This window comes from Galeopterus variegatus, unplaced genomic scaffold (assembly GCF_000696425.1).
Source record: "Galeopterus variegatus unplaced genomic scaffold, G_variegatus-3.0.2 Scaffold1436, whole genome shotgun sequence".
Lineage (NCBI taxonomy): Eukaryota > Metazoa > Chordata > Mammalia > Dermoptera > Cynocephalidae > Galeopterus > Galeopterus variegatus.
The window spans coordinates 260,038-271,017 of record NW_007727547.1 but is presented as its reverse complement, the minus strand read 5'-3'; the positions used below and the strand labels follow the sequence as shown (position 1 = coordinate 271,017).

At 34.3% G+C, this 10,980-nt stretch overlaps 1 protein-coding gene across 1 annotated transcript; it reads right to left on the bottom strand.

The window, feature by feature from the left end:
* Positions 1–810: 810 nt before the first annotated feature.
* LOC103593882 (pancreatic alpha-amylase) lies at positions 811–10,684 on the bottom strand. The gene is made up of 10 exons (XM_008576975.1): positions 10,452–10,684; positions 9,736–9,882; positions 8,685–8,882; positions 8,051–8,281; positions 7,227–7,360; positions 6,354–6,476; positions 6,157–6,256; positions 2,549–2,667; positions 2,316–2,441; positions 811–1,029 (listed from the first exon to the last, which is right to left on the bottom strand). The coding sequence occupies exons 1-10, from the start codon at positions 10,617–10,619 to the stop codon at positions 840–842; spliced, it is 1,536 nt and encodes a 511-aa protein (XP_008575197.1). The 5' UTR covers positions 10,620–10,684; the 3' UTR covers positions 811–839.
* Between the last annotated feature and the right edge of the window lie 296 nt (positions 10,685–10,980).

The following is a 10,980-nucleotide window of genomic DNA, read 5'->3' as shown; positions in this document are numbered from 1 at the left end:
GAATGTGCTTCTGAGAAGGAATAGACACATTTGTTGGTGAAAAGAAGAGAGAGCCGTCTAGTTATGGCATTTATTTTCTCATTTAACCATAAGAAAAACAACTGGAAGTTATAAGAGACCTAGGTGAGAAAACTAACAAATTCCACAGTTAAAGTCAAGTTGAAGGAAAATAAACAGCTAGAGGAGTGGTAAGAAAACCTGAGCACATGGTGTCATGAAAGCCCTAAGTAAATAGTCATATTGGAGATTAAGAGAAGTAACAAAAAGTCATAGGACAGCAAGTCAAAGCCAGTGGAAAAAAAAGAAATTAAAAAAAAAGGAAAGAACATAGAAAGAGTAGACTGTGACCTCAATATATTTAAGAATTGTAGATTGGATAATATAGCTTTCTTCTATTATTTAATTACATTAGCTGCAAAAATGCCTTTGCATTGTAAAAACCATGCAAATGGGCTGAGTACAGGAATGACCACTAAATGAGCTATTCCTAACTAATTGATAGGAATACTCCATCTAGAATTACATAGAGACATAATTAGAGATCCATAGCTGGGTAAATGGTGTTAATGACAACAAGAAGACTTTTCAAGATGCCTTTCTGAGTTCTCAGAAATTCCTTTGAGAAATAGGTTAAAGTGAGTCTTCTAGAGCATAACAACATGTTCATTGGAATTTCCTTGTAATATTATAACAACATGGGTTTTTATGCTTTTTTGAGTTTTATAAGTTGATTACCTATAATAACTTTTACTAAAAAGTCACGAATTAAAAGAATTAATATACCAACAAGAAAATAAACACACTTGGTTATTGCTCTTGATATACATTTAATTTGAATTTTATAATTTAGAATCAGCATGAATTGCAATAAATGGATCTTCAGCAGAGTTACTAATAGAAAAATAAGCATAGCCATCATTGCCAACATAGATTTTAATTCCCGTGCAACTGCCATTAATTTTATCTCCAGAAATGACATCACAATATGTGCCACCAGGAAGACCAGTTTGCAAAGTTGAAGATAATGACCTGTAAAATAAAATTTAAAATTCAACTTAAATTCAACACAGTTAGATGCAAGAATACCAAGTATGTCTGAAATGCACAAACAGATTAACTTTGTGCTGTGGAACCCTAAGCACTCGAGGTAAGAAGACCATCCAAACACAAAGACTGCTCCAGTGGATGTAAATAGCTTTCTCAGGACCAACAATAATCTTACACAAGACCTAGCAATTCACTAGTCAGTAGGGAACATCACTCACCTCCCCCCAAAAAGTTGAAGTACAGCAGTGAATTTTTGCAGAAATCACCACCTTGTAGTAAAAATAAATATTTTAAATTTGTTCTAATCTGAACTTAGGAAAATACTGATTATTTTTAAAATTATAAATGGAATTATTTCTTTAAAAATCTCTTTTGTTGTTTTTATTTTTGTTTTGGGAGGCCAAAGAAATCTTGGGCTTCAGGTAACAATGACCTAGCATTTCTGTGAAGAAGTACCTAGTTTGGAACTTAAAATTGTCTCAAACAAATTTGTTTTGGTTTCCCATCCCCAAAAGAAAGAAATTAAAGAAGTAGCGATGAGCACTTTTGGCAAAAAAAGATATACTTGACATATTTATTTATTGGCCAGTAAAATGTAACTTAAGCTAGAATGAGCTAAGCATGAGTGATAGTTGGCATTGGACTTAGACATTTCAACTGTTAGCAAAGAGTCCTGGGAATCGTTCTACTAGAGGCAGAGAATACAAGCATCACAAATGGAATTCCAGTAATGAGATGTGTCTGAATTAAAACACAAAAATCTCCTGAAGCAAATCAATAACCACAAGATACACACTCTTTATGCATACGCTTTAAAAACTTTATTTGTAAGAGAGAGACAGAAAGGTAAAGAGAATATCTAAAGAATCAGATGAAGTACTTTAGAAAAACTGCAAGGAAAAAATTTCCCATGATTAAAAACATGACTACAGGACATGTTCTTTTAGTGATGTCACAACCCTTATATTAACTACTTTGTGTATAGGGGGGAGGGTGTAAGTATATATATGTGCATTATATATTCACACATGATATTGTGAGGGTGCACATGAAGAGTTCTACTTTCAACACAGAGCCCTTATAAACATCAGAGAACAAAAGAATAAGCCATCGTCATTTTTCTTCTACCCTTTTCTAATTTCTACGTTTTCTTAATCCACTGACTAAAGGATTTTTCAGGTATTAAAAAAATAAATGAGCAGGAAGGGAAAGGAATAAATCAAAAATATGCTAGTATGAAATATAATTTTTACTTAATATCTACTTACCAGTCGTCATTGTTAAAGACAATGAATCCTCTGTTTCCTCTTCCAAAAGCCACTTGGTTGCTACCATTATCCCACCAGTTTGTAAAATCCTGGCCATCAACTACATTACGGAAAATAACCATGTTCCTAAAAACACAATATCATAAAAGGCTGATACGCTAAAGCTTTAACAGTTTAAGATAAAATGTTAAGAAAAGTTTACTGAGAGGATATCTCTAAATAAATATCCCCACCTTATTTGACGCCATCGATGTTCACAGACCCAGTCATTGCCGCAAGTAGTGTCTGGATTAATAGTAACTTCTTTAATTACTCCATTATCATTCGGTGGCCCAACCCAATCATTAATATCCTTAATTAGGAAAGAAAAAACAACATATTTTTTTAAACATACCTGTATTTCCCCATTTCTTCTTCATCATACCCAATCTATCCTACCAGCTGTGTCTCTGCAGTATCTTTATTTAGAATCCAATGCCTTCAGTGTTTTTACAGCGCTTTACTCAGTCCTCATCATCTTTCTGGCCATCTGATTCTCTCATACCATATTTTCAAAAAGAGTAACAAATTTTTATCCTCTAATTTTCTTTCCAAGGGACTACAACAATGGCTTCTTAATGTCCCTGCAAGCAGTACCATGTTATCAACATGGCAAGGTTATTAGAGTCAGAAACACCAGGATGAAAATATAGGCTCCATTAGTACTAACTATGAAAATATAGTCAATATATGTAACTTCTCTGTGCTCAGTTTTCTCATGTGTAAAATGAAGATATTGTTTGGTTGTTAAAATGTGGTGTGTGAAAATGCCTTGAATATGATAATTGCCTAATAAATATTAGTTTCTTTTATACTTTCTTTGGGATAAATATACTAATTGACACATTGTAATATTCATTACTGAATTGGCTGTATTTTTAATATTATTTTTTTCTTTTATTGTTATTTGACTTTATTAATATACAATATAGTTAATTTTCATGTCCCTTTATCAATTCCTCCTTTTCCTCCCTCCCTCTCCCCGCTTCCCACCATCAACATCATATTTGTTCATTTGTCTTAACAAGTTCAAGGAATCGTTGTGATTGTTGTCTTCTTCTCCCTGCCCTCCATTAATTTGTATATTTATGTATTTGTTTTTATTAGCTTCTACAAATAAGTGAGGACATGTGGTATTTCTCTTTCTGTGCCTGGTTTATTTCACTTAATATAATTTTCTCTAAGTCCATCCATGTTGTTGTAAATGGCAGTATTTCATTTTCTCATATAGCAGAGTAGTATTCCATTGTGTAGATATACCACATTTTCCATATCCATTCACCCGATGATGGACATTTGGGCTGGTTCCAGCTCTTGGCTATTGCATATAGTGCTGCAATAAACACGGAGGTACAGGTGTCCCTTTAACATGATGATTTCCATTACTCTGGGTAATGGAAATTCCACCCAGCAGTGGAATAGCAGGGTCATATGGCAGATCTATTTGTAATTGTTTGAGGAACCTCCATACCATTTTCCATAAAGGCTGCACCATTTTGCAGTCCGACCAGCAGTGCAGGAGGGTTCCTTTTTCTCTGCATCCTTGTCAGCATTGGTCATTCTCAGTCTTGCGGATATTAGCCATCCTAACTGGAGTGAGATGGTATCTCAAAGTGGTCTTGATTTGCATTTCTCGAATGCTGAGTGATGTTGGACATTTTTTCATGTGTCTGTCAGCCATTCATATACCTTCCTTTGAGAAATGCCTATTCAACTCTGTTGCCCACTTTTTAATTGGGTGGCTTGTTTTTTTGCTGTTAAATTGTTTGAGTTCCTTGTATATTCTGGTTATTAATCTTCTGTCAGATGTATATTTTGCAAATATTTTCTCCCATTCTGTTGTTTGTCTTTTTACTCTGTTAATTGTTTCTTTTGCTGCAGAAGCTTTCTAGTTTGATATAGTTTCATTCTCCTAAATATGAATGTCTGATTTTCCCAGCACCATTTACTGAAGAGACAGTCTCTTCCCCAGCATGTAGTCTTGGTACCTTTGTCAAAGAACAGATGGCTGTAGGTGCATGGTTTGATTTCTGGATTCTCTATTCTTTTTTTTTTTTTTGATCCATGTGTCTATTTTTATGCCAGTAGCATGCTGTTTTGGTTACTATAGCTTTGTAGTATAGTTTAAAGTTGAGGAGTATCATGCCTACAGCTTTTTTTTTTTTTTTTTTTTTTTTTTTTTTGCTCAAGATTGCTTTGGCTATTTGTTGTCTTTTGTTCTTCCATATGAATGTTAGGATAGTCTTTTCCATTTCTGACAAAAATGTCATTGGAATTTTAATGGGGATTGCATTGAATCTGTAGATCACTGTGGGTAGTATGAACACTTTCACAATGTTAATTCTTCCAATTCAAGAGAGTGGGATATGTTCCCATCCTCCTGTGTCCTCTTTAATTTCAACAGTGATAATTCGCAGTTAATTTCGCAGTTCCAGTTATAGAGATTTTTCACATCCTTGTTTAAATTTATTCCTAGGTGTTTTATTTTTTTTTTGGTGGCTATTATAAATGGACTAGCTTCTTGATTTCTTTTTATGCCAGTTCAATGTAAAGATATTAATTTTTAAAAAAATGTAAAGTCTAGGAGAGTTATATGTCTATCTTTAAATCCTGTCACATGATTAATAGTGGACAAAACAAAGAGATTTTAGCCTCTTGAGAAAATGGAAATGTTACAGGAAAAAGATAAATGGAAATAGTCCATAACTTCTGGCATCTGAAATAAAACCAATTACCAGAAATTGTAAGTTGCCTCAACATAAAGAGACACCGTCTAAATATTAAAGTTGTTTAACAATGGAATTAGTTTCTGTACAAAGTAGTGGGCTTCTCAAATTAAAAGAAGTCTAGAAAAAAAACTAGAGAGATACTCCTCTAACTCATAGGGAGAGAAATTTCTGCATTAGGTATGAAGTTTCTGGATGATGTAAGTTTTGAAACCTTCAGTTTAAGAAGAAAACCTTTCACTAGCTTTCAAAATATCCTCCTAATCTTATTTCTCAGTTCTTTTCTGAAACTGCTAATCAGAACAATGCTTTTATCGTATTCCCAAATATTTTTTTCATTCTTACCTTTTCTGGAATAGTCTGCAAATTCCTGTTCCTTAACACATATAATTTCCTTCCTCTTATAAGACACTTTCCCTATTTAACCTCAGTTCAACTGAATATTTTTTGCATTAGATAGAGCTTCCTTAAAAAAAAGTATACTGCTACAGTGCGCCACTTGGGAGCACGGCGGCGCTCCCGCCGAGGGTTCGGATCCCACATACAGACCAGCCGCTCACTGGCTGAGCGAGGTGCGGGCGCAACACCGAGGGTTGTGATCCCGTTGCCGGTCCCGGTCCGGTACGGGCGCGACACTGAGGGTTGCGATCCGCTGCCGGTCACGAGAAAAGACAAAAAAAGGGGAAAAAAAAAAGTATTTTACAAACCTTTATAGTTCTCTAATTATGGGCACCCACTGTTTTAAGTTCCTTACAAGTGTTAGCATGTGTAATCCTCCTATCAACCCTAGGAAGTAAGTACTTATGAGAAGTTCCTATTTTAGTCCCTGTATCTTGCTCTTGTTTTTAAGTATTTTTTTCTTGTGAGAGGAATATTTGTAAAATTTCTGAAAGAACTTGCATAATCTTTGGCAACAGTGAACATGAATCTTACTTTAATATAGTCTGCATTACTAAAATCAGAGTCCTCCATCAAGTATATTCCTAATAATCATTTGATGAATAAAATGTGAGATGAAGACAAAATTGCCTTGTTGTCCTTGAAAAATAAATGTTTTGAACAACTCCAAAACTTACACTTCCATCCTCAAAATATCTTGGCCAACGGTAGCTTGACATTACTCGTGTAAATCCGTAGGGATGAGCAAGCATGAATCCAACTGCCATTTTATACAGTCTGAAAGTTACAAAATGATATTATCATAGAAAAATACAATATTCGTACCATCCTTAAAAGGCAGGTAAAACAACAATGTGGAGAACTCTGTTCCTACCGAGCATCCCAGAATGTAAGAATCGATGCTCCTCCCGCACCATGTCCACGTTGATTGTCATGGTTATCCACAAAGACAAGTGCTCTATCAGAAGGCACGAAACTCCAAGGTTCTCCCCAGTTTCTATTTAAAAAACAGTTATATATACATACATGAATTCTCTTACAATAGCGTTAGAGGAACCTAAATCTGCATCTCTTTCTATGCAGCATCCTCAGATAACATTCAGTCTCTAATTAAATTCTTATTCTGTAGGATTGTTATATACCTATAAATATATATGTGTTTGTATATATGTATGGATTACTTGTATTCCATTCATGTTGCAGCAGTAAGATTTTTGGTATAAAAAAAGATGCTTTTAGATGTTTCATTAGATTATAATTTAGGTGTACTTAAGAAAAGTCAATATCCATATCAAATTACACAGAATGGCATAACCCACAGAATGGGTTATAATAAGGGTCCAATATTTTATTGTTGTAATATAAATATTTTAATATTTCAAATGATAGAATACATGTAAATTTCACAGTATTGTAACATTAGAGGTAGTTTATAAATGGTAGGATCATTCTAATAAAAATCTGGCTTTAAGAGGCTGTATGCAAACATTAGGCAAATCTACTACAGTTATTTCATACATAGATTAAAATCTCTAGGTGATATTTTGGGTTACTATATATTCTTCCTGTGACTGATATTCTAATAATAAAGATGATCATTGGGGTTTTTGAAACTACAACACAACATAAATAATGAACTCCTTGACAGTTGTTTAAATATGAAGAATCTAAGAAGATAACTCATATTGGGGTAATATGACTAATAGTTCTGTGAAATAATTCGAAGGACAAATCATATTTTATTTACTTTAAGTAAGCCATCTTCTCTCCACTCCACTTGCGAATAACTGTGCCTAGTTTTGTGCCATACTTGAACTCGGTCACACGGCCATTTCCAAAGTACTCATTGCTTTTAAATGGTTCACTGCCCAGATCAATTACCTAGTGGAAATATAGGAAAAACTATCATTTTACATTAGCACTGTAAAGTGTTTTAACCAGGATAGTCATATTATGTAGAAAATAGCCTTAAACTATTTGTTATTCAAAATGCTCAGAATGATTTTCTTTATACAAAAATTCTTATTTTATTTATAAAACATATGCTACAATATTTAAAGAAACATTATGTCAGTGAGATCTGTTATCCTGTGAGAATGCTGACCTAATTTAGTGTTGCACATAAATGATAATAACATTACTCAGTTCTTCATATATATGAACTCAATCAATTCTCTAAAGAAAACAAAAACTTAGCCATTATCCTTAACTCTTTTCTTCACATAAAAAAACTATTGCACTAAGTCCAGACCGGCTCAAGACAACGACTACATGATTCTCTGTGTTCCATAATGGTCTCTCGGGAGATGGTAGTTCACTGCAAACAGTGACGTTTTGCAACCTAAATAAATGCTCTGCACTTCTCCACAAAGTACTGCGATAAAGAATTAGATGTGCTGTTTCCAAATAAAAGGAGATTAAAGAACACTGCTCTATATAAATGACTTATCCATTAAGTTTAGATTTGATTAAATATGCATCACAGAAATTTCATATTTAATTAAATCAGCCATTTATTTTCTAATATGCGAAATAATATTATTTTATATGCACATATATGCATCAATGTACCTCTTGGTAAATGAAAGGTTTACTTCCTTCAGGGAACCAATTTGTGTTTAGATTATTCAGTTTATCCAAAATTGCTTTTATGTCTCCAGGCCACATGTGCTTGGCAGCATCAAGTCTGAACCCGGCTACACCAATGCCAATGAGTCGGTTCATGTATTCAGCAATCTTTGAACGCACGTACTCTTTCTCCAGTGCAAGATCAAGAAGACTAACCAGACGACAATCTTTAACCTGTTGAGGTAAAAATTTTATAATCGATTCGTAACACATCATCTTTCACCTGAGAGTCCACATAATCATTCATTCATTTACATGTTTGTAAATAGATATTTCTATAGTGCTTTCTTTGCATTGGGTACCGGGAGTACTGACATTCTCTTATGGACCTATCTTTGAACTATTTTCTGATACAAAAACAGGGAGTGTAGGAAATAAAGTAGATGAGCTTTTTAATTGGTTGGGGGGGAATTTTTAAATATTGATTTGAGTGTCTTATTTGCAAGCAGTTAAAACTGGTATGCTATTTTACTATGAAATTTAAACTACCATTTAAAATGAAGTTGAACAAGGTACATGTCTATAATTAAAGGTGTAGGTAGCTCTTTGCTCAGATTAGTACCTAAAAAAATATTACCTGGTAAGCATCATTATAGCTCTCAATTCCTCCACTTCCAGTTTTACATTTACCATCATTAAAATCCCAAGCAGAATATGGGACTTCTGGAAACTCCCTGTTTTCAGCATTGAAGTAACTTCCGCAAGTACTGCTTGTTCCTGAACCTGCACCACTACCACACATATGATTAATCACAGCATCCACATAAATACGGACCTGAAAAGCAAAGTTTTTACTTCAGTTTGACTTATAGAGAGGTAGAAATCTAAGGCATTATTGATTGAAGTTTACAGCATGTTAATAAAACTGTAGAATATTTCTTTTCTATTTAACAACTTATTTTTCTGTTAAGACCAGAAGTCAAGTGTGAAAGGAAACTAATGTGAACTGAAGACCTACATCCATTCCAGCCAATTGGTCAAATATTTATGTAAGTTAAAAACTGAGAGAACCAGAAATTATCATAACTATGAGGAAATGCAGATATCCATTTTTGGGTGGGATGTAAGAATCAGTGAAACAAAAGATATTATTGTTTTTTGAAATTTCAGTGGGTCACCAGGAGAAAGATACAGTTAGCCTCTACTCTGTACCTCCATATGAAGAGAAGCAGATAGATAACAGTCTCTCATGGTGCTTCTCTTTAAAGAGAGAAAATAGGTATTTATCATCAAAAAATGTATAGGGAGATGACCCAGGAAATACTGGTTGAGATATGTCTCCTAAAAATGAAAGCTAATATTATAATTGAAATTTTCACTTCCTAACCAGAAAAAGGTTTCCAGAAGACATGCAGAATTAAAATGGTTAAAAAGATGATGTTTTGCTTTATAAGTCAATTCTGCTTTTAATTTTAACTTATCTCTTCTTTAGTAGACACATGCCACATACACAAAGATCTGCCAAAGTTGAACTTTAGGCGACAGTTAATTTTGAGTTATAGCTAAAGCTGGAAATAAAATTAAAAATTTTTAAATATGGAAAAATTTCTGCTCAAGAGGAGAAAGAGACAGGAGAGAGAAATTATTGTGCTATATAGTATTTTGAAAGGAAACTTGAGTTCACTTACACCAACATTGTTACATCTAGTCACCATGTCTTTGAATTCATCTTCATTTCCAGATCTTGTGCACAATTTATAGCTAATTGGTTGGTATCTTTCCCACCAAGGTCTAAAAGGGCTGGTTACTACAATATTTTCATTGGGTGGTGAGACCTACAAATAAAGGAATCTCAATAAGTATCAGATTATGGCTTACTGTATATCATCGGATACTCTAGAAACTAACCAATAACCTAAAATCATTTTGGAATATTTGTATATGTGCAGCTACATTTCTTTACAACTACCAGTATGAATAGGACATTAAAGATGTTCAGGGCCGGCCCGGTGGCGCACTGGATAGTGCGCCGCTTGGGAAGCGCGGCGGCGCTCCCGCCCGAGGGTTCAGATCCCACATACAGACCGGTTCCCGCTCACTGGCTGAGCTAGGTGCGGGAGCAACACCGAGGGTTGCAATCCCGTTGCCGGTCCCTGGTCCGGTACGGGGGCAACACTGAGGGTTGCGATCCGTTGCCGGACACGGAAAAAAGACAAAAGACAAAAAAAAAAGATGTTCAGCTGAAGAAAGAGTATGTCAGAAACAAAATGTAAAGTTGCCAGCAATATCAAATTATTTCTTCCTTGGAAAACTGTTTCACTCAGGGTAAAAAAAGAAACTTATCAGAATGCCATTTATTATAAGCACAGTAAACTCTGCAATTTCTATGATGGACAATACCCACCTGAACCCCTCCATATCCATTGGGAGCTAAGTATCGTTCACATTCCAGAGCAATATCAACCCAGCGCCACTCAAACAGATGGACCATAGATGTCCTCCCAGCTTCAGTATGTGGGGAATACTGAGCCCAGCAGAACCCAATGGCTGAAAGCAGCAGAAGGGTCTTCATTTTGCTTTGAAGTTGCCAGTGTTCTTTCTAGCAAACTATTTATATTCCTGTAAGAAGCACATTTTACAAAGTAAATGTCAACATGAATAAATATTTAGAGTACAAACTGTTTATTGATAATCTGAAAAGGATTATCAATAATGATGTTAATTTAGAAGCTGAGGAACACCCACAAAATCTACCATAAAAATAATCTATATGAACTTTAAAATTTTAATGTTACTTCTTATACAGGTAATACTAACTTTTTCAAAGCCGTGGCAGTATATACACGTAATATAGAAGCCTTTCGTATTCATGTATTATTTAATTATTTATTTTTTATACTTCCTCCAATTTGGTTATTAAAATTTTATTTATA